The 24,866-nt window shown below is 40.6% G+C and overlaps 1 protein-coding gene across 1 annotated transcript in view; it reads left to right on the forward strand.

The window, feature by feature from the left end:
• The first annotated feature begins 8,339 nt into the window (after positions 1 to 8,339).
• SNTG2 (syntrophin gamma 2) overlaps positions 8,340 to 24,866 on the forward strand; it is a 301,458-nt gene continuing 284,931 nt past the window's right edge. Inside the window, exon 1 of the mRNA XM_074820798.1 lies at positions 8,340 to 8,411. Within this exon, the coding sequence (XP_074676899.1) occupies positions 8,340 to 8,411 (72 nt within the window). The remainder of the gene's footprint in view (positions 8,412 to 24,866) is intronic.

Below are 24,866 nucleotides of genomic sequence, written 5' to 3' on the forward strand. Positions count from 1 at the left end.
AAAGTCTGAGAACATCATCTCATATAAAATACTCTGAATTTGAGAGGTCTCTTTCTTTCCAATACTCTATCAAAGTTATTTCTACTTTATTTAGTTTTGGTTGAGTAACTACCTTCACTGGGGTACTAAGATCATTTGGGCCATACTGGACCATACACTATTTTTAATGCAACTAAACCAGATGCCATCTCGCTTGTATGCAAATTTATTTTGGTAGCTGCACACATGCATCCCCCATTACTATTTTAGTGTCTTCAGTTGGTGGCCAGTTTTTTGGTCTTTACTTTGTTTTAGAGAAAAAGCGCGTTGTCCAGAACAAAGCATCCCCCCACCCCCCAAATCAGGACTGAACCAGGTCATCTGTGTGCGCATGTGTGTAGGAGACAGACTGAACCTCCTAGAAGCTTCTTCAGAATTACTGATCCAGCAGGGTTTTATTTCCTCTTCTGTACAGTGGAAAGGGTGGTTATCCCCTTGACCTTTAGTCCTCCTTTGTACATTTTATCCCCTCTAGAGCTATAGGGTTTCATTTCTTATCTCTTTGAGCTTTGTTGGCTCCTCTATAAATTCAGAGCTCCTCTCCTATAGGGAACAAGCAGAAGACTCTCCTCCTTGGCCAAGGACATTTAAAAGTGGTTCTTCTGATTACTGTCCTCATCAACGAAACAGAGACTTCTCACAGCTCGCTCTCTGCTCTCTCTTCCTCTCAAATTTTCAGCAAGTACTTAAAGGTTTACCTACATTGCCTTCATACTCCACCACTTCACTGCATTAAACACAAGCAATTTATTTTGGCTTAACAGAACACTCCTCATATGCAGAGCCATGAATTTATTAGTAGTCTAATTAGTGTCTTGGCAGCCTAATACAACAAAGAAATATATGAATCCAGTTACAATGATACTAACACATGTATTCAAAATTATTCAATTATTGTTAATCCCCATTAATTTTATTCTTTCAGTTATATGCTGACTTTCTGTGATGTAACCCTATCTCCTAGAATTACGCTTACCCTTCCCATGACCTTCGGAATCCTAAAATTGACACTGCCAGCCTCGCTTGAAAAGAGGAATGGTTTGCAATGAGTCACCAGTGACATAAATTCTCTGCTGGGAAAAGTCTGCTTTCTTTTCTCCCTGCTCTTGTGTCTTCTTAGGGTTACTTGTACACAGGTCTGTTTGACTGCCCTGCCTCTTCTTATTCCCCTCAGGTTAGTTATGAAACGACCACCTACTTTTTCATTGCTATACTTAATTAGATCATACTACCGCAGAGGCAGTGTTAAGATAAAGCAAAACAAAGTTAGGCAATAGTCTCCTAAACCCTACACCATTTTGCTGTTACAGATTGTCCTGGTTTTGGCTGGGATAGTTAATTTTTCTTGAGATGGGAGGGGGCACAGCTGGAATGCCGGACCTGAATTTCGGCTGGGATAGAGTTAATTTTTCTTGAGCTGGGAAGGGGCACATCTGGAGTGCTAGACCTGGATTGGCCATTGGAGTACTCCATATCATGTGATATTATGCTAAGTATATAAAGGAGGCGGGTTCTCTCTTGCTTCCATATTTGTGACTGTGGGATCCTTGTTCTTTTGGGATCACTGGCCAGAAGCGGGCTGGGTATTGGTCGGCAGATGGTGAGCAAGCGCATTGTGCATTATCTGTTTGTACTTTCTATTATTGTTATTGTTCTGTTTTATTCCAATCACTAAACTATTTTTTATGTCAACCTACGAGTCTCCTCTTGTCTCTCCAGTTCTCTCACCCACTCCCTGGGCAGGAGGGGAAGGTGTGAGACCAGCTGTGTGTGTTTGGCTGTCAGCCAAGTTCAAACCACGATGCAGACCCGTAATTGCCCAAGACAACTGCTGAAAAGTCCTGAAGTTAGTCACTGAGTTTATTAGAAAGCCGGTGGCCAGCTACTTGTGGCACAAGGGTGTACAAAATATACTGGTTCCTTTTGTTTAGGTTCACTTAAAGTTTGCATTTAATTCCTCTGCAATGACAGAAAATAAGCTTAATCAACACTTTATGTGTCCATTCTATGAGTATGACTGAATAATGTAGAAATAAAGTAAAATTACAGATAACTAAATGTCTTTGGAAAAGTAATTTGGTGTGAATATTTGGCATATTTTTTCCTATATCTTAGAATACAAGTATGACAGTAAACCTCAGAGCTTAAAAGCAAGAGAAAAATTAGATTTAAAAAAAAAAAATTGCGGTGCCAGAGCACATAGCAAATTTTTGCACTGTTATAGAAAGATGAGCAGAAGAGGGATTATACCACTGCAATGAACATTTTCTTTTATTTCCTATTCTGTTTTGCATGGGGACTATTAAATATAGACTCTCCTAGCATTTTTCAGGCAATAAAACCAGCAGTGAAATTCTTTCTTCTAATTGTCCACTTCTACTTTTTTTTTTTTTTTAACAAAGCATGTCTGTCTCAAATGAAGCTGCAGTCACTTCCCTTTGAAAATGAGCTAAGAACTGATTCAAAGAAGTATAGTATAGCGTAGTGTAGTGTAGTGTGGCATAGTGTAGTGTGGCATAGTGTAGTGTAGTGTAGTGTAGTGTAGTGTAGTGTAGTGTAGTGTAGTGTAGTATAGTATAGTATAGTATAGTATAGTATAGTATAGTATAGTATAGTATAGTATAGTATAGTATAGTATAGTATAGTAATGCAGCTATTTGAACAATTCAAAAAATGTACTGCACCCCTGATTCTGCTCATAAATTACCCACAAATGAATCAACAATTCCATAAAATTCATGTCCATCAGTACTGAAATTATTCAACACACAAGGCTATGGAATTTTTGGCAGAAATAGGCAATGAACTATGTACTCATAAGTTTCTACATGATTTATTTATTGGTGACCCAAACCACATAACATTGCCTCTGTTCATTGATTATAACTTACCAGTGCTTCGACTTACAACCAAGCTTACTTTCTTTGTGAAACACTTTTTCTTTCTTAATTAAATGAGCCTTGACTACTTGCGTACATTCATGTAATCAGACAGATTTTGGTCAAATACTGTTGAAACATAAATAATCTAAGCAAACAAACTACGTGATACGACAAATAGCTCACAATTAGGCTTATACATTGGCTACCAAATGTAATGAGCAGAAACCAGAGAGAAAGGGAAAGCTTGAAAGGAGCATCACAAGCTATCACAGTGACTCAGGCACTTCCCAAGAAGGAAGGATTTCTATATCCTAGTGCCTGTTCTCAGAACTGGTAATTATTTGTGCCAAGCAATTGTTGGATAAAACTGAGTAGTAGCAGTAGGTTTCCAGAACTTAGTTCTTCCCTCTCTCACAAACTGAGCACTTGTTTGTGCTTTCTTTGGCCACAAAATACTGTACTCCCTCTTGCATACTGGCATAGTTTCCACAGAACGTCTTGGCGTGCTGCTGTCTGTAGAGAACCAGCACACACAAAACACTACAGTTTGCAGAACATCAGCTCCTCCGTTTGGTAATATAAGGCAGATTTCAAGGACAGGCAAGTAAAAAAAAAAAAAAAAAAAGTGCTTAAGAACAAGTATTTTATAAGCAGCTGCAAGAAACAGTACTAAAATCCTGCTTTGTTTCACAGTGCTGTTTAGCCACTTGCTTGCCACTTGCTACTTGCTTCTTTTCCTCAGCTGGTGATGAGAGCTGGAAGTCTACATTAATGTTTTCAGTGTTACCAAAATTCTCCGATTTTGAAGTAAGAATACATACTGATCAGACCAATATCCCTCTATAAACAACTTCTGGGAATACATCTTGCAGATGTCCAGTTGTGCAGATACCCATTTTTGATTGTCTTTCATTATAACCTGCTCAAGGGAAGAAATGACAAATTTCTCTCTTGAATAGCCTGCAATGCTGAACTCCTGATTGATGCAGTCAGTGCTCATCCCTGCAACAATGACAGCCAAAATAGTACTGGTTTGCCCTAGTCAATCCTTGACTTTGGCAGTGAGGTGCCCTGGTAAGGTGTGCCTGCACCTCAGCAAGGCGGTCAGGAGCAGGGAGGGATGGTTCAGCAAACTTCCTTACCGTCTCTCCAACCCACTGCTCAAACCGTCTTCCATAAAAGCATGAGGTGCTTATTTCAATCACCCTTCCTCAGTGAACAGTTGTTCAAGGAAAGCTTTTTGTCTGTTTGAGGTACAGCAGCCTCTTGCTTTCATCTGATGTTACAGATAATTTTACTGCCTCTTTCCATTTTGTTACTGCCATATGTACAGTTACAGTTTCTTACCCTATGCAATGAACTGAGGAAATTTCTGGGACAGCGAGTAACAGGGTATTTGATGTACATTATAGATTTGTGAGAGCAAGGAAGTGTCTGTCTTTTGAAGCAAAATAACGTACCTGTGAAATTTTAGTGATTTATCATTGTATATCTTAAGCAGCCTCTGACACATTACTGTCCTCTGATGGGCTCCCAACTCATGAGCTTAATACACAATAAAAGTGACAAGTGGAGAGTAGATTGACATAAGGGTCTAATGGTAATTGTCATTGCACTAGTGTCTTCCTTACTCCTTCTCCTAAACTGGGGGATACTGGTGGCTAAATGGCAGCATCCTCATCAAGACAGGCAGCAGTTTCCTTGGGACATGTGACATTTTTACCTTGCCTTACACGGGCTTCCCAAGTCAGAGACTTCTAACTTGCATTCCTTAGAAAAGTATGCTTTACTTTCCCATAGCTTTGATCTCTTCCCATAACACAAAATTAAATGAAGGAGAATTTATTTTGGTAGTAAAATATTAAGTATAATGAAGTTCATAAAGCAATTAAGTTTTACAAAGGGCCTTTCTCCTGATGAATACAGCAAATATTAACACATAAAAACTAAAACTGGTACATCTGCAAATTTTGGAGTTTATATTAAGACAAAAACTTGACTTCAATAGCTGGGTGATGTTTTGTATAGACAGAGAAATGTTTGTAATGTCTGCGTAAGACATATCTACACTTCCTGGAAAATCCACTTAAAAAGCCTTTAACCTTGACACCTATTTGTCTTAGTGAAATAAATTATTTATTGTTTTAGTGGCAATAGTCTTCTGTTTTCATTCTCTAAGCCAAGTATCATCTGTGTGTGTGTGTGTTTGCATGTACGAATGCAAGCATAGGTAGAAAAACAGAAGAAAATAAAGACAGGTCTGTAATACGATATCTTCCAAATTCAGCAGTTTGCATCTGTTTTCATGAATGCTGATTTTATTCAAGTCTTTTGCACAATTCGCAATTTTCCTGTTGTCAGCCAAATCAGATCTTAATGAAACTTCTTGGGCATTATCTAACGTAACACCTCAAAATCATGAGTTTGACTTAAAATTATGGTATATTATTGAAAACATTCAGTATTTTCTTGACTTACTGGGTTTTTGTATGATTACATTTTTGATATTTTGTAGATTTTTATGAAATCTCAAGGGCTAGAAATTTTCAAATAATTGCCTTATTCCAAATTATAGGATTTAATGTAATCCCGAAAAATAAAAACTCTCATCACTAAAATAGATGCTTGACAGATAGCTTCCATGTGTTGTATTTTAGGAATGGCAAAAGCAAAACCTTTTGCAGGATCAGAGATGCAGTGAAACTGAAAAATTACAGAAGAAAGGGAAAAATGTATATAAGGTTTTCACTAGTAAACTGAACAAGGCATCAACTCCTAAAAAGCTCATAGGTTTCTTAAGCTATTAAACCTGATTGTCCCTTAAAATAATTTATTATATGAGACTATCACAAATTGGCTTAGCTCAAAATATGTATAAAATAATGAATTTACTTTTTAATCCTTCCCCAAATCATATGTACCCACTTACTTTCAGTACAGCAATACTATAGGAGAACATGAATTTATGAAGTGTACTCATTAAATTGAAAAATAACTAAGCATTAACAGTTCCTTAGCTGCCTGATGTTACCCAGTTTTCAGTGAACTCCATAAATCAATTATGTAACTGTCAATGTTAAGATAAGCTTCTCAGGAAGTTATATATTGTGTGCAAGGCTTAATATCCAATTGACAGACATTTTTAAGTTTAAAAAGTATAGCTTGTAGATAAATAGAAACATTCTGAAAAGGGCTTTCTATTCTACTAACCTCTGTAAGTCAATTCCCCTATATATTTAATGTATCGTACTGCTATGACATTTATTTACACTAACTTGCATCTCCACTTTTTAATCCCCACTTACAGTCCATATTTATGAGAGCATGAAGAACCATCAGAAGCTGGACGTGATAACAAGTTTGTAATCACAGCAAAACCATTATCCGTACTAGCAAATAATCATCAGGACAGCTGCTGTTATTTGGTTTCTGACAACTCCTAGCCCTTGGACCCTGGGGCAATCCATCTCCAAACCGACTGCAGCTCATCTGTGTGGCTTTGCTTTCCTTGATTGTCTTTAACCTTAACCAGAAAGACTCACACCTTTCACAGTGCCAGCACACTCTGTGTGTAGGTAAGTTTGTATGGTCATGTGGCCCAGACTCATCTCCTCTAACATTTCACAGTGTTAGTGTGTTGTCACACACTTTTCTAGGGGCATGGAGTGAGATAAATGGCTTTTTTATGCACAAGATGGATTGAGGAAGATTGGCTTGAGTACGAGCTTCACCTCTTTAGAATGGCACTGACTCCGTGCTGCATGGCAAAGAAAACAACTCGGGCACAGGCAAAGGGCCCGAAGCACCCCTGGAGAACAACTGAAACCCCATAACCCCGCAGACCAGACTGCCTTCTTGTCCACCTCTCCCCATCTCCTGTGAGGCTCTGCTACATGCAACGATGAATCAGTAAACAGAAATAGCAAGCAGCATTTGCTTGTGGTAAGATGTGGTTTTATCGAAAAGTCAGGTATTTTTGGACAGGAAGACCTGGGGAGAGAGGAGTTCATACTAGGGTAAAATATAGCAGTGTCAGGCAGTGTTTTGTACTACCTCCAAGTAGAAGATGATGCACATTTCTTTCCTGCTTAACACTTGTGCTGCTTTTACAAAAGTGGTGGTTTGTTTTTTTTGTTGTTGTTTTTTTTTTTTTTTTAAAAAAAAAAAAGTAAAATTAAGTAGAGAAAATCTTTAAAACTAACTTCAGAAAAAGTCTGGCCAGTTCCCCTCACTCTTTTTTCCTGTTATGTATTTGTATGATAGCTTCTCAACCTTGCATGACAAAGCAGAAGCTTCGACAGCGAATAGAGGTGTCTTTTCAAATTACACTTAGATAAGAACCAGAAAGGTACGTGCATGAAACACCGATCTTCTTAAATAAACTGATGGGAAAAGTTAAGAGCTTTCCCCTTCCCTCAGAGAAGAAAAATATGTCTATTAATAGAGTAGTATGTCAAGGACCAGGTTGAACCTTTTCTCCTTAGGATCAGCCTCAGCACTGCCACCACAGACCTACAAGAAGTTCCCCCAGAATTGATGGCCCAGGCCATGGTTAGAAACTTGAATGGAAGCCAAAGATCAACTAAAGAGCAAAATCTGATGGCAATGTTCAGGGGTGGGGACATTTCCCGCAGAGATTGCCCTGTGTTATCCAATGTCAAGGCTACCACGAATACTGGAGGGATGTCAAACCGCTCCTGGTTTTGATTCAGAGCCCAGGGAGCCAGGGCCGTGCGCTTTACTGCGGCGGAGGCCGCGTGTGGCAGTGGCTGAGACCCCAACGCCAGGCGCAACTGCCCGGCGTGGGCCGCAGTCGGGGCGGGGCGGGGGCTGCCGCTTGGCGTGGGGGCACCCTCAGCCCGCAGCCTGCCGCCACATCGCCCGCATCCCCCCGGCCGAAGCTCCCCTGCCCGACAGCCTTCCCTGGGGGGAGGGTGCGGGAGGCCGGAGACCAAACCCGCCCTTGCCTCGGGCCGCCGCCCCGCGGGGAAGCGGCGCCTGGGGGCAGCCCCGCGGGGCGGCGCGGGCGGGCCGAGCCGAGCCGCGGCAGCGCTCTTAGCAGCACCCAGAGCCCGGCTGGCGGGATGCGGCCGCAGAGGGGAGGGGAGCGAGAGCGGCGGCGCCTTCCCCCCGGAGAAGAGCGAAGTTAAATAGCCAGCGCGACTCCGCCGCCTGCCTCTCCCCTCCTGGCTCCGAGTCCCCGGCGAGCCCCTCCACGTCCCACCCCCCGCCCGCCCTGCCGGTGCCGCCCCGCCCGGGCCGCGGGCGAGAGCGCGGAGCGGTGCGGTGCGAGCCTGCCCCGCGGAGCCGGGACGCCGGCGCTGCCGGTAGGGGCGGGCGTTTGGGAGTCGGTGCCTGAGGCGCCGCGTCCCGCCGAGCCGCCCGTCTGAGAGGACTACGCCAGCTGCATGGGAGGAGATGAGCGTGGCGGGGAAACAGCCTCCTCCAGCACCGCTCGAGCGCCCCGGCAGCCTCCTCGTCCCCACCTGGGCAAGTACCCGCTCTCCCCTCAGCCCGTCCCGGTACCAACTCCCGCGGCGGGGCGGAGGGTGGGGAGGGTCCCGCCGGCGGCGCTACCCGGAGGGCGGGAGGGAGGCGCCTGCGTGAGGGTAGCGGGAAGCGGGGCGGCGCAGGCCGTGGCGGGCTGAGGGGAGACCACCGTCCCGCCGCTCCCCCCCGCCTCAGCGGCCCGGCCGGCCAGCCCCGCACGACGCCGAGGGGCTCTCGGAGGAACGAGGCGGCAGGTGCCCGGGCTCAGCGCGGCTCCTTCAGGGGGGCTCCCGCCTTGCCGCGCTTCGCCCCCTCAGCCCCCCACGGGCCGCGGGGGTGAGGAGCCGAGCGGGCACCGGCGGTCCGAGCGCGGTCGGGGGGGACTTGTCCCCTGCGCTGCGGGGGTTGTACCTGCTGCGGTCGCGATTTTCAACCCGCCGTGACAGGTTGCAGGGCGAAGGTCGAGTTTCCCGGGGACAGCGTTGAATCGCTCGGTTTGTAACCCAGCTGTAAGCCTGTGCCGACAAAAAAAATTAGCTACTTCGACGTATTTAGCACCTCACGCACTTCTAGGAGAAGCCCGTGAGGGAGTTGGAAAATAACTTGCTACTTTATGGCAACGTATTTGGAAAATCATTTATGAATGATGCCCTCTGACGGCGGTTCTCCGCTGTCCCTGATTTATGTAAAATGTAGTAGGTATGCCCTGCATACCTTTTAAAGTCGTTACAGACTCTGTGGTTCAACGTGCCGTTCTTCTTGGTGTGTAAAGTTATTCTGTTGAAGTGTAATCTCAAGTGTTTTTCAGTCACCGCCTAAAAAGTTAGTCATTGCATTTATTGCAAAATAATTTACCGGTGTTAAGATGCACAGCCCTTTCATTTTTTATTTTTTTTTTTTGCCCTGTCTTTCAAGCTATTTCTGTGACCACAGCCTTGCAATTTTTAAAGGAAAACGGCGTTACCTCCCTCATGTTTTATCCAGAGTGTTGTTTAGAAGGTGTTTCCTATCAGCTGCATGAAGGATGCATGAAGGGTGAAGGAAGACGTGTTCTCCCTCACAGTGAATTCATAACTGCTTTGAGCCTCTCTAATCGTAAGACTGAGAGTAAATATTTGGAAGATGCCAGTGTGGGAGCAAAGGGCAGAGGCTACCTGAAATCATAAGCATGTATGACAACTGCACGGAAATCTGTGGAAACAAACTGTTGTCTTGTCCTAGCCAGCTTTTGCACTGTATGCACTGTGTATTTGCATCTTTCTTTCAACTGTGTGTGAAGAGATGCAAACATTCATCCTTTGGCTTTTCAGAATTTCTGTAATTCAAAAGGAAGTAATAGAATCAAACCTACTCTAGAATCCTCTGTGTTTTAAAGCTGTCCCACAGCCCTTAATTTGTAAGACCTGTTCCTGAACTGCAAAAATAATCTGTGCAGCAATTACCTAAAATGTTAACAGCTGAGTAGGTTGTATGGCAGTTCAGAATATTTCAGCGTTAAAGGTGAGGGATAATCACTATTATTAGGTGAAATTCATGACTAGTATTCTTATAGTTGTGTTAAATGTATATGTTTAAGGCCAATAGGACATGCTGTTCCTGCTGATATCATGGGACTTCTCCCTGGGACTGAAGTAGATGCTGAATAAATGGTGAACTGACCTTTTGGACAAGATTGGTAGGAAAAAAAGGCTTGTGGCTATATAGTTTATCTAGACCCTAAATGGGAAGTAGTGCCATGAATGTAGAGCTTTGGCAAGCTGTATGTTTCCAATAAACACAGAACAAGTTTCAGAGTATTTTAAATAGACATGTATGACTGAAACAATGTATGTATATATAGTCTTAAAAAAAAAAGCCGTATAGACTTTAAGTTCAACAGGGACATCTTATGGTAGATATTTATTTAGGTGAGTTAATAACTGCCTGGCTCCCCAGAGATGCCACATACTCAACCTCTGCTGAGAATTATGCTCAAAACATCTTAAAAAATACAGACTTGTTTTATAATTAACAGTGTGACAAGTGCTTGACTTGCATCTTCTTATTTAACAATATTGGAATCTAGGTCTGTTTACCTTGCTAAAAGAAAAATGTGTATTTTAATATTGGTGTATTGACTGTGTCTGTGCACATTTTTCTCAGAAATAAGATACAATAACACTAGTTCCCATTTAACTACTAAATATTGCATGCTGAGTCTAATTCATTGTCTGGGACTGTGGTAGCTAGGCAGTCTTAACACTTAAAGGTATGTGTTTTTATTTTTTTTGTCTTCAGAAGGATGACAATTAAATACCTCTTCTTGGAAAGTAATTCAGCATACTTTTAAACTAAAGACAGCATGCTAGATTTGAAATACAATATTAATGTATTCCATGTTTGTATTTTTAACACTAACAAGCTCTTTCAAGAATGTTTCTTGTAATTTATCTATAAACTTATTGAAGTGCACTTGTTTATGTTCTGTTCTATAGAACTGAAGTTTCAGTCAGACCTTGTCTCTAATGTTTTGCCAGTCTCAGTGTAATTTCTGATACTTATTTCATTCAGGATCAGACACATGTTCTTATTGAGCTGATTTCAGAAAGCCAGTGTATTCTTCCTCTATCTGTAATGAACTTTTTGTTCTGACCTCTCATATAATTCTTCCCCTCTTTGCCCCTCAGAAATACTCAAGATGTCAAATCCCTTAGGAATTGTTACTCAGCATGTCAGAGTGCCTGTGCCATGATTTTTACATGGGTTTTATGGTCTGATGGATCTAGTATGCATTAGATACTATGGTTTTCATTGGGATGCTAGAAGCAAGAAAGGGATTGATAGCCTTACAGTCACTCATACTGTTGATATGCCAGGATTTTAAATGAAGAAATAAAAGTGTATAGCTCATTGCTATGTATAAATAAACCTTGTCACTGGTTGTTGTTTTTTTAGAATAGGGAATTCTCTTAAACTTCTGTTGTGCGTGTAATGTGTCGTAAACCAGTTTTCTAATAGCTTTTTTGTGGCTGTGTATGGAAGTTATCAGTAGACTTTTCTTATTCAGCAGAAACCCAAAGGAAAAAGATGATGTGGAACTTCTTTCAGATAGTGCTTGTTTCTGGAGTTACCCAAATTGTGCACTCAGTAAGAGGAGGAGATGCAGAACATGCAGATTTTCTGTTCCTTTCCTCCTCTTTTTTTCCCACTATGTCTATGTAATTTAGATACTTGGATAGAGATATTAATGTAAATATTTAGCTTTTTTTTTTTTAATTTGGAAAGCAAGTCCTGAGGCATTGATATTTTTTTTCAAAATTTGGCACCCACCAATATAGAAGCTTCCTAAAAATGAACGCTAGGTGTCATGTTACCACAAACATCGGTGTATTGCCTTTTTGCTATCTATCTTTTCAGGGTCAACATTTAATCTTGCCATTTTCCTAAAATAGGTGACCACCATTAATATTCCACATCACTAATTTGGTAGGGTTGGACTGCATTCAGTCGTACTGTATGTGGCTGTAAGAAGCCTCAACCTTCCTATGCTTTTTATTAAAAGTTCTATCAGCACTTAGGTGGCGTGGATTTCAAGATTATTTCCAAGATCTGTCTATGCCATAATACAAATCAATAGGATATACTTATTAATTGAAGCCTTTCCTCCCACACACTCATTTTCTATCAAAATTCCTTGCTGGGCAAAAGCTGATTTCAGAAACTTTTGTCATGAACAGAGTTTGTCTCTTGATTTGGGGATGGAAAACAAGAAAACAGATGGCGGAGCTTCATGATAGGGCATGTCCATGGATTGCATTGTGTGAAGTCTAATAATTACTTTCCAGTGCAAATTTTGTTGAATTCCCACTAATTTGGGAAGATGTTTTTTACCCTAAAAATCTGTGAAATTGGTAGTTTTGAGATCCTGTTAAAGAAATTTGCCAAGAACTTACTAAATATCAGAATATGCAAACATTTCACATTTTTTCACTTGGCTTCCCAACCACCACAAACCAAATCTGAATCCTGCTTCTACCTGTACGTATCTCCATGAAAACAGTTATCAAACCAATAACAAACATATTCAAGCTTACGGCTTTAACATCTTAATGGAAATAAGACTTGTGCCCACCTGCTGCTCTGAAAAACAATGTCTCAGAAAAAGAGCATCATTGGTATTCTTTTTACACCTCAGATCTGTGTTTCATATTGTAAGCAATTTTTTTCTGATGTTTTAAATGTTTTATGAGATGAATATAAATAGAATCACTTTCACTTTGGAGTGCAGAGACTGCTGAGAATAGAAATGGTAGCAGAGCTCAGCAGAAGGAACAGGGCGTGACCGTGTTCCTACAACACCGACACCTAATATTGCTTGTCAGAGGCATCATGATAATAGAGTCAACAAACACAAATCAGACTCATTCAGGTTGAAAGGGACCTTGGGAGGTCCGCGAGCCTAACCTTCCCCTGAAAGCAGCAACCGTGTTGAATTCAGACTGAGTTGCTCAGGTCTTTTCCCATTGCATCTTTAAAACCTCCAAGGAGGGAGACTGCACAACTGCTCTGGGAAGCCTGCTCCCTGCTGGGTGAAGCGGTGGCCTGCTGTTAGCTTCTCCCCCAAGCCGCTTCTTTAGGTGCAGACAAGCCCAGCTTACTCAGCCTCTCCTCACAGGGGAGAGGTTCAGCCCCCTGACCATTTTGGTGGACATCGATGGGACTTACTCCTGTTTGTCAGCATGTTTCTTGTATTGCAGGGCCCAAAACTGGATGCAGTCTAATGAGTGCCAAGTAAAGAGAAATGATTACATGGATTGTGTCTCTGTTGTTGCTGACGCCATTAGCCTTCGTGGCTGGCAGAGTCTACTGGTGACTTTGTACAGCCTTCTGTCCACCAGGGCAGAGGAGATCCCTGGTCCTTTTCAGTATTACTCTCTCCAACTCACTGCCCCCCTGCTGATGTCTCAGAGAGAAATCCTAAGCAATGAAGGTTTTTAAAAAGCAGATGGTTAGTGGAAGTGCCTCTCCTTTTCCTCCAATAGTTAAGAATGAATACATAACTTGAGGGGAATTTAGCAGATTCTTGTACTTGCTTTTTTGCATGCTGTATCGTACTTTTTTTTTTTTTTTTTCCCTCCCACCAAAAGCAGGGAAAGGCTGATGCTGACTTTCATCTGAAGCTGAGATTAATTTACTATAAAAACTGTGTGTTAAAGTACTTGGAACAATTTAGTGGATTTGCTCATCCTTCATATTACTGACAAAGCTGACAGTTAAAGCCAATGGAGGCCCAAGATGTGCTTCACTCCAGACACCCTTTATCAGTAACACTCATTTAATACAGATATGATCTAAATTGGTTTTGGTCTGTTTTCTTTGAAAAAGGTAGGCTGATTCTACTGTGTTGAACTCCTCTGTACCTGCTTGTCTGAACTTTGTCTGAAGAATAGTGTGACTCCAGTGAGAGCTGTCATACTGGAACTCTTCTGTCACTCTTTATTTATGTATATCAGCAGGCAGATTTCTGTAATGAGATTTACAAACTCTCTAAAGGATATAACCTTGAAGAGCTGGAACCCTTTAGCAGAATCTAATCAATATTACCTCGTTTATCATCTCCTTGTGAAGTTCAGATTGTAGTAGGGACAAAATGCATTTGTAGTATTTAGAGAAATTCTGGGCAGGAAAATCAATGCAAAACCTCAGTTCTTTTGTACTGTATTTAGAGAGGCACAGTACATGCTCACACTGTATGATACAGTAAAATCATTAGCCTTAGAATGCCTCCCTCCACCATGCCAAACTTGCAGGACTGTTTATGCCTGTTGTTTTGGGATTTTTGCCTTTGCACAGTTTATATGAGACTTCTAAGTCACCAGATGAATAAAAATTGAGAAACTTTTCCCCTGAACAGGCAAGTTCTGTGCAATGCAATCTGCAGTGCAAAGTGCATCTGGAGTAGCTTTTTTTCATGGATGGTTATCATCCACTTCTTACATGTATAAACAAACACACTTCCCAGCATCTGAGCTGCCAAGTTCCATAGGACTTCCTTGATCTAAAGCAGTACTGACTTCTGCACTTAGAGAGATGTGTGGCAGAAAGGTGTTAATTGATTTGTTGCAGACCACAGAAGCAGTCTTATCCAGACAGAAATGGAATCAAAGCCTTTCGGTGTCAAATCTTTATCATCATCTCTTGGTGATTCTTTCTTGCCACAAAATGGAAGTTTGGTTGTTGTACCTTTTGATGGGATTTGCCATTTATGCCCAGTTTTGCAGGAGGCCTAACAACAAATGGAAAGAGTTGAAATGGGGCTCAGGGTAGCTCAGCCTGTGTTTTGTGATGGGCCATTTTCACATAGCCAGCAGAAAAACACTGCATTGGGCTTACTATCACGCTGGTGGACAGAACTGCCACAGTGCTATTACTGTGGTTCATGCTAGCAGTTGTTAACATTTCTCTGTACACTGGTTAAACTGTAAGCAGTAGTGTAGTCTACTAAGTTTCAGAGTACACTGTGAAGTGGGTGAGCATTGTTGTTCCTACTTTACCAGTAGAGAAGCTGAAGGAAAGAGGTTTTTAGTTAAGGTTTTGAGTTGGTTTTTTTGTAAATTTGGATTGAGTAAATTGTTTTTCAGTACTTTACATTTTCTGAATAGATGATGAAACTTCCCCAAACATTACGTGGAGAATATTTTTCAGTTTTGAAGTTTTCTTCTGTATCTCAATTAGATTTTGTTGGGGTTTTTTTAGTCTTTGTTTTTTTCTTTTTTCTTTTCCTTCGATCATGCACTATCCTGTCCCATCCACTCATGGATGCAGACTTCTTTGGAGAATACTCATTCATTTAACTTATGAGCACAAACATACTTGCTTCTGCTGTTTGTGTAACTAAGGAGTTGTATGTTTAGCATCACCATGAATATGGATGTATTATATTATGTAGCTTATATAATAGCTAATACCTAACATGAAAAATACAGAACAAGCATACACAGTCAAAACAGTGCTAAATGATATGGGAGGTAGTCATGAATATTTATTTTGTCTCCTCTGTAGAAGCAGTCTTCCTCCAAGTGTATGCCCTTCTACAACAGGGCAACCTGCTTATTGGATGAGAGAAAGGCTGTGGATGTTGTCTACCTTGACTTTAGTAAGGCCTTTGACACCATTTCCCACAGCATTCTCCTGGCGAAACTGGCTGCTCATGGATTGGAGGGGCACACGCTTCGCTGGGTAAAAAACTGGCTGGATGGCCGGGCCCAAAGAGTTGTGGTGAATGGAGTTAAATCCGGTTGGTGGCCGGTCACGAGTGGTGTCCCCCAGGGCTCGGTTTTGGGGCCACTCCTGTTTAACATCTTTATTGATGATCTAGACGAGGGGATCGAGTGCACCCTCAGTAAGTTTGCAGATGACACCAAGTTGGGTGGGAGTGTTGATCTGCTCGAGGGTAGGGAGGCTCTGCAGAGAGACCTGGACAGGCTGGAGCGATGGGCTAAGGCCAACTGTAGGAGCTTCAATAAGGCCAAATGCCGGGTGCTGCACTTGGGCCACAACAAGCCCCAGCAGCGCTACAGGCTTGGGGAGGAGTGGCTGGAGAGCTGCCAGTCAGAGAGGGACCTGGGGGTGTGGATTGACAGCTGGCTGAACATGAGCCAACAGTGTGCCCAGGTGGCCATAAAGGCCAATGGCATCCTGGCTTGTATCAGAAATAGCGTGGCCAGCAGGGACAGGGAAGGGATCTTACCCCTGTACTCGGCACTGGTGAGGCCGCACCTCGATTACTGTGTTCAGTTTTGGGCCCCTCACTACAAAAAGGACATTGAATTACTCGAGCGTGTCCAAAGAAGGGCAACGAAGCTGGTGAAGGGTCTGGAGCACATGTCGTACGAGGAGTGGCTGAGGGAACTGGGGTTGTTTAGTCTGGAGAAGAGGAGGCTGAGGGGAGTCCTCATCGCCCTCTGCAGCTACCTGAAAGGAGGTTGCAGAGAGCTGGGGATGAGTCTCTTTAACCAAGTAACAAGTGATAGGACAAGAGGGAATGGCCTCAAGTTGTGCCAGGGAAGGTTTAGACTGGATATTAGGAAGCATTTCTTTACAGAATGGGTTGTGAGGCATTGGAATGGGCTGCCCAGGGCAGTGGTGGAGTCCCCATCCCTGGAGGTGTTTAAGAGGTGGGTTGACATAGCACTGAGGGATATGGTGTAGTTGGGAACTGTCAGTGGTAGGTTAATGGTTGGACTAGATGATCTTCAAGGTCTTTTCCAACCTTGACGATTCTGTGATTCTGTAAAACTATTATATTTGTTGGAGGAAAGTGTCAGAATTAATCTCATATTGGATATCATGAGGACACATGCATATTTGAAAACTGTTTGCACAAGCATGTGTTGCCATCTGCCTCTCCAGCAAACCTGTTGAATGAACAGGCAAAGAGACAGATTTTTAATTTTATTTCACTGGCTGCAGCTAAGATGTAAATACTGCAAGGAGATTAATAGCCACATCTTCCCATACAAATCCTGTCTAACAGTATTAAGTCATGTTTTTAGAAAGGCTTAAGGAATTGTTCATAGGTGTTGTGTTAATAAAATGCAAGTTTCTCCTATAATAGTAAAATATTCTTTCTTCAAGCAGGCATTACAGTCTAATTTTATATGATGTGTCTTCGCCTCTTTTTTTCAGCATACCCTGCTGTCTTACACAGCATTTTTGTAAATGTAGCATTTAGACGTTCTTCTGCTGCCCTTCATGAGCCCTAATGGAATGGCAGTATAAGGATATACAGTTATTTGTGTGCTTATTTCCAGAATAGAGTTGAAGCATAAGTAAGCATATGTTTCCAGTTCAGTCTGACACTCTTGTTTGTGATGTAGCTATTGCTTTTTATAAAATCTTTTCCTTTTCTAGTTTTGAATGGTCAGTGTAGTTATCATTTCCATCAACACACTGTTTATTGCACCTATTTATTGTACTTTTCATTTAAAAGATGAATTAATTACAAAGGCATCTGGTGCGTCATATGGTGCATATTCTGGATATGCTAAACAAACAGAATAGTCTTTTTTAAATAATAAAAGTGGCATCACATAAAAAGATTAGACTTTTTAGTGTGCTTTGAAGAGTAACTTTACTGTGCTAAAATCTTGTCTGTTATTCAGAATCTTGTGATCATTAAAGGAGTCTTTGATTCTACTGGAACTAGAGTTCATACCTGTATGTGTCTGTACTTGTAATATGTGAAAAACAGAGGGGGGGAAAAAGGCACTATTTTCTGGCAAGAACTTTATTATACATGGGCTAGTTATATGATACTACTTCCAAGTGATAATCACAGAACAGGTTATGGTTAGAATTATTTTCAATTTGTAAGGCAATACATGTTTATTCTTACAATCTATAGAAATTATATATCCTCTGAGGTTATCAAAGACTAAATGAAGACCTTCTCAGTCTTCAGATAACCTATAGGTAATAGATACTCTTCAGCCCACTGTATCTAACTCCACACAAACCTCTAATTTCCTTGGTATAATTAAGACAAACCTCACACTCATTTTACATTAGAAAATCACTGATATCTACCATAGCCAAAATGACCAGCCCACAACAGTTTAAGGTTGAATTACTGATTTATTACATAGTGTGATCTCCAAGGGAAGGATGGCAGAAATTGGCTATGGGCCAATTTATTCACTGTTTAGAGTTACATGTATTTGCTCTATCAGGTGAAATTCGATATATATCACCCTTTCTACTTAGAATGTTTCAGAAGATGAGGGCTTAAATCTATTCAGTGTACCCTCCATTTACAAAAAAAAAAATGAATTTCTTTATTGCAGTTTGATTTCCAGAAGTTTTAGCAGTGGTGTTTTTTTGTTAAATGAGACATTAACAAAAGCATGGCACCATCACAACTCAGTTGAAGCAGTCAGTGTTGGAGATGTATCAGGAGGCGTTGGTCTCAGAGGACTTTCAAAAGCAACATGATCTTTTCAGAAAACGTACTGAATCCAACAGGAAAGCAATCTCCTTTAAGCATATCTGGATTAGGTAGGTGGTCCAAGAAGCAAGTCTGAAGTCTGAATTGTCAAAATGATACCACAGCAACCTACTGGTGAGAATTAATGAACTGAAATTGTTTAGATCCAATTTGCATACACAACCCCAAAGAGCTTTCTGTTGTTTATAACAGTTAGTATAAATTGTAGCTTGGAAGAATGCCTTCTTCTCCTGACTTTTACTACCTGTAATTGACCGTGTAGAGTAACAAAACAAAAATTAGATTTGTAATTCTTATCAAGGGCAATCTTGTAGCACTTGGAACCATCTGTGACTAATACCCTCAAGAATATTTCTTTCACATGTCAGGAAAGAGGAAAGAATGAGTAATCTTTTACTGACTCCCAGTCAGGAAAAAACCTAAACCAACCACAATTAACAATCTAACTCAATTTGTTTTTTGTCACCTCTTCATTTTTTAGTTTATTGTGTGACTAATTGTGCTTATGTGCTGTTGTGCTTATGTACCCCTCTACTTCTTTTCTTCACTTGTTTCTACTCCTTCTTTATAATCTTCGCTTTACCCCTTAGCCTAAAAAATACCTTTTTTTTTTTTTTCTTGTTAGCTGAACATGTACTCTTTGTAGATGCTCCATTTCACAGTTTATCACACCAGTTGACAAGAAATAAACAAAAGTTAATTTTAGTTTTTAAAACATTTTTTTTTTTCATAGAACAGAAACATTACAGGGTAGTGCTTAAAGGCAATGGATGTGAAAGGAGTGAGTAGGCAGACAGGTGCTGCCTGGACCTCAGGGAGCACTGGGTTACTTGTATCTGTGTGTAGTAGGGAAATTTCATACTTAAGTCTCTGATATGTCTGTCTTTTTTTCAGTTTTCAGCAGTTTGACAGACCTTCATGCATGTCAGTAAGGTTAACTTAATGTCTGTTGGCTGTAGTTTTCATAGCTAAATATAATTAAAGGTAGTAAACCTGCTTGAGTTGACTCTGTAATTCTCATAATTCTAGTGTCATTTTAATCTGACCAGGGTCAATCTAATTCTGTTCCACAAAAACATCTTGCTTCATCAATTTCCAGCATAAAATGAAGACTTCATCTTCTAAAATGTATAAAATTTCCTCTCTGTTCATCCAGTATGTGATTCATTGCCATGTACCACAAAACAAGTGCGAAGAGTGTTTCGTGTATATTTTTTAAGCAATTAGTGTTAGGGTTGTCTGCTCTGGAAGAACTATAAAAATCTTTTTATGTTTTGAAAATTAGCTCCAGACTATACTGCCTTACAAAAGTTATGACTTAGCCCAGCATATCTAGCAGGAGGAAGATAAATAAAATTAAAACATACCCGCCAACCTATTGCCATGGTTTATGGCACTGAGGTGTGAGATGAACATAATGCAGTTCTAGAAATTCTTTTTGGATGGAATTTATAAGTGGTAAAAAGTAGATTGTATTGTAGAGCTTCATTATTTTTCAAGTATTCCTCTGAAACTTTGGCAAACAAAGGCAAGCTGAGAGAGTACTACCAGTATGAAGTGAAAAACTCTTGTCCTAGGGAGAAGGGATCATTTCCATTTTTAAATTAAATAATTAAAACATTCTCCAAAATGAAAGACGAGGGAATGTTATTTAGGGCTAAGAATAGCGTTTCTCTGTAACTGACTTGTCTGACTACAGTCTTTGCTTTTATTTGTGGTGTTGATGTTTCATTAGGAGGGCTTCTGCTCACTGACAGCTAATTCTCTATCTTATATTTAATTGGATGTGATTTAAAAGAACCAAGCAGTAATCTATATTCTCTATATATAATCTGCAAGAAATAATAAAAAGTATTATATTTCTTAAATATGATGGAAAATTGTCATCTTGAACTACTGCACAGAATGAAAATTTAGATACGCTAATTGTAAAGTGCAATCTAAGTAGTCTCTCATCAGCTTGCTTGATATTTGCAGATCAAATATCTTGAACTAATTTCATGTTCTTTTGTGAAATTAAGGTGCTTTCACTAATGAGCTCTACAGATACTTCTTATGTCTGTTTCAGTTAACTGTAACATAATAACTTGTCTTATTTTTTCAAGACTTAATAGTCTTCCAGTCTCTCCACTGGTGGTACAGGGTAATCAGTGATTTAGAGGGACAGCCATACCTCGAGGTCTGGGAGTTTCGTTGGATGTGGTCAAGTAACTGCTGTAGAAGCAGAATAGTACTCCATTCAGACTGTACCCTTCTGAAGATAGGTTTTGGTATCCTTTCTCTTCTGTAGGTGGGAATTACTGGCTACTGACTGCACTAAGACGACCACGGCATAGCTCCAAGCACTAAAATGCATTTGATCATACTGTTAAACTGTTAGCATTTTCCTTAGCATAATTTTGTCCTCAGCTAATTAGCAGTTTTCCAGACAATATCCAGACTGCGACTTGGGACCATTCCTCTGGGCAGCATGATTGTGGTTCATGTCTTCAGGCAGGGCAAAAGTGGTTAGATTCACTGATAAGAGTTGTGCCAACTGACCTCCAGGCTCTCAGCTGCTTTATTTGCTAGTATGGATGTTACTACTCTTTGCTGTAGCTGTGCTGTTTGTCATTGATACTAACTTGATGGGGTCAGAAGAGTTTGAGACTTGCTGACCCTTTTATTCAGATGAATTCACCATCAGTGAGCTGAGTAAAGGACTTTTTTTTTTTTTTTTTTCAAAACAAATATTTATATAGTCTGTGGCTTGCAGAACAAAGCATAAAATGGTGATGGAAAATATTCCATTCCAAAGAGTCTTTATTTCATCCTAGGACATGTGCATTAATATTTTACTTTGGATTAGTGGCATAGTTTTCAGGTGAATCTCATTATCATCCATATTTATTGCCATGTAGTCTGTGTTGTAAAGTGGTTTGGAATGCACCAAAGGTATATCCTATGTTGGTAAAAGTAGTGCATCTGAATACAAGTAGATTTGTGGAGTAAGACAGAGGGACTGAACATTCGTGCTATGTGAATCTCAGGGGTTTTATTTCAGATTAGCTCTAGCCTGATCCTGTGGACTGAACGCCCATTAGTGGTTGGGCACTCCAGCTTTGCCCCTGGAGCATTCCTCCAGCTCGTGTGCTCTAGACCATGCTGCAAGGCAGGCTGCAGCATGAGAAGTGGGAATGACTGGGGGAGGTTTTCTTCAAAAAATCTACTTCTGGAGTGAACTGAAATGCTGATACAGAAGCATCCAAGCTGAATGTCTTTCAGGTGGAACTAAACTGAAAGGTGTTCCATAGATGCATCTGATTAATTGCAGCCACTAATGAGGGTTCAGTCCATGGGATCACGTTACAGCAAGTCCAAAATAAAACCTCCCCAAAATGCCCATGGTAGGAGTGTTGCGTCCTTGATAAAAGCAGTTTTACCCTGCAGACCTGTTCTCTTGTAATGCATTACTAGTCTGTCTGGATATAGGCTCACTAAATTTGATTCTATGTTTTTATATTCCAAATGATTAAAAGATGCAGGCTTCTTATTATCTGTGCACTCTCTCTCTCTCCCTCTCTCTCTCCAGTAGTGTACAAATGAGATTACCTGTCTCTTCCTTGCCTTCACCCGCTAACGCACACTTTCCTTAGAATCTTTAGGCTCTATCCTAATGTGTAGCACTATAGATCAGGCTGAAAGAATAAATGTTGACAGCTCTTTCTCTTCCTCCTCCTTACTACTCCTTCCCAATTTTCTTACATTTGAGAGGGTGTGGAATATTATTCTCAGATGTGCTATGAGAAGTAAAATGAAAAATATTCCCTCAGTTTGCAAATTCCCTTACTTAGACAAACTGAGGAACTCTGTATAGGAAAGAACTTCTGCTTGTTTGCTCTTCTTCATGGGCTGCAGAGTACTCATCATTACTTGGTTCTTTTAAGAACTGAGGCAGAGCAGATTAGTGAAGAATATTCCTGGCAGTAGATGTGGGTAATCTTTGAGGCATGCAAAACACCCTCTTTCTTGCTAGGGGAAATTATTCTTCCTATTAATTCATCAGAAGTTAGGAAATAAACTAAAGATAGGGGGAAGATTAGAGTTAAAAAAAACCCTTTCAAAAATAGTGTTTCAGCCGCTTTAATTCTGGTTTAAAGCATCCTTGAACAAGATAGAACACCCATAATCTAGCTGTAACAGGGCATTTTTCTGCCTATACAAAGCAATATATAAATGTGACTGCAGTTCCCAGTGCCCTAATTATTTAATTCCTGGTTATTCTCAGTTCCTGTTCCAGGTTGTCAGGTCTTGCTAGTATCTTGACTGTTAGTCTGCCAACAACTTGATTACAGTGGTAGTGGAGAGAAATAAGTATATGACATGTAGTTTTCTCATTGTGGATCAACTGAATGGTGGGAGAGAGAACTTTTCTAATTTGATCAAATTTAAGGAGAATATACATGTCTCTTCTTCATGCATTACCTGTGTCTGTTTATAAACATTCCTCTCTATTTTGTCAGGTTTGATATTGTACTTGCTGCATTTTGCTCTAGTTTTCCTGCTCATGTACTGTGGGACTGCACTCCTGGTGGGTAAGGATACTGCCCCTGCCTGCCTCAAAACCACCCTGCGCTCCCTGCTTACCTTCCCTGGTGGAGCAGCCCACTCTCGCTGCTCCCTGGCACCTGGAGACCCAAGTTGGTCAGGATCAAATTGAGTTGATTAATCTGCATTTCTTCACTCATTTGGCTTTACTCCTTTTTTTGATGCACTTGAAATCTGCTGTTACTTCAGTCTTTGCAGTAGGATATTTGCTCTTCTCAGCAGCTTTCTGTGTATCTCAAGACTGTCAATATATCACAGAGTCATAGAATGTTTTGGGTTGGAAGGGACCTTAAATATCATCTAGTTCCAACCCCCTGCCATGGATAGGGACACCTTCCACTAGATCAGGTTGCTCAAAGCCCCGTCCAGCCTGGCCTTGAACACTGCCAGGGAGGGGGCAGCCACAACTTCTCTGGGGAACCTGTTGCAGTGTCTCACCACCCTCACTGTGAAGAACTTTTTTCCTTATATCTAATCTAAATCTACCCTCTCTCAGTTTAAAGCCATTGTCCTATGCCTACATGCCCTTGTAAAATATATTCTGTAGTATAAGCAGCATCAGTCCCTTTGAATCATGCATTTTCTTTGCTATTGGCTTTTTCAGTTGGCCCATATCTGGCTGTAAAAATTGTTTACGGGACTCCAGCTGTGGCCTGGTCAATACGCTGAATCGAGCAGGATTGCTCTAGACCTATCTCATGAAGTACTCATAATTACACACCGTGGAGCATGAAATAGATGATTGACTTATGTTCGGCTTGTGATTTTCCCTAATCCTCCAATTTCTGTTATGAAAAAAAAGGTTCCAATGTTTTTGTAGCAATTTCTTTCTGTTAAAATGGTTTTGTGTTCTTGACTCTGTTAAGTCGTTTTTTAGCATCCAGATTTACAGCCTTTTTGGTAGCAGAATCCCTTTATATGATTGCAAAGTGAACACTGTTCTGTGGATAATCATGATATTCTGGGTATTATTAAGAGGTTCACAACTGAATTGATCATGATGAAGTTTAAATACTTACTTAAACTTTAATTCTTTTTATAGCAGTCATAACCAGTTTAAATGTTTGAGATGGAGCTATTTATGTGATTTCTGTTTAGCATGTTCTATAAATAGTATTCATAGCTATACACACCAACCAAGCCCACAGATCTACTACCACTCATTTGCTTGGTATATTGAGAGGAACAGGATTATTAATTGCTGTTCAGTTTATTCATTAATTGCGTGGGAGAATTATTCTGCTTAAATTGCCGCTAAATTTTTCTGCAGCAAAGTAAACTGGGGAATTTGTGATTCAGGAATCGGAAACCTTTCAGGAATAGTATGCCATATAGCATGCTACTTACACTCATATGTATATATGTGTGTATATTTTACGTTTTTCTACTTTGCCAGGCTGGAGCTAAGTTTCAGCTGGAGCCTCTTAAAAGTAAGACACCTGAAATATCTAGGCAGTATGTGAGATCATGTTTCCCAGATCCAAGATTCAAGTTTAGATTTTGTGGAATCTCCATCCTCAGAGATGCACAAAGTTATCTGAGCAGTTGATTCCTATGCAGTTTCATGGTGACAGTGTTTTTCATGCATTCCAACTGTAATTCTAATAATTATTTCTAAAAAGAAGAAAATGAAGAAACACAAGTAGATGAAGGCCACCTTTTCAAAGTTGAATTGTTTGTTTTACCACTCTGTCTTCTCCTCTAAAGGAGAAAATCTGTGGAAGAGTACAATTTTGGGGATTATGATATGTTCTTCATTCTCTCTCTTATCCAGAGTTTTTTGACTATTAGAGTTATTTTATGAAGGAGAATAAAGGAAGCCTCAGTTACAAGCATTTTTCAGAGTATATTAAATAAAGATTTGGCCATGACATTTATCTTCT

Source organism: Strix aluco, chromosome 3, assembly GCF_031877795.1.
Source record: "Strix aluco isolate bStrAlu1 chromosome 3, bStrAlu1.hap1, whole genome shotgun sequence".
Classification (NCBI taxonomy): Eukaryota; Metazoa; Chordata; class Aves; order Strigiformes; family Strigidae; genus Strix; species Strix aluco.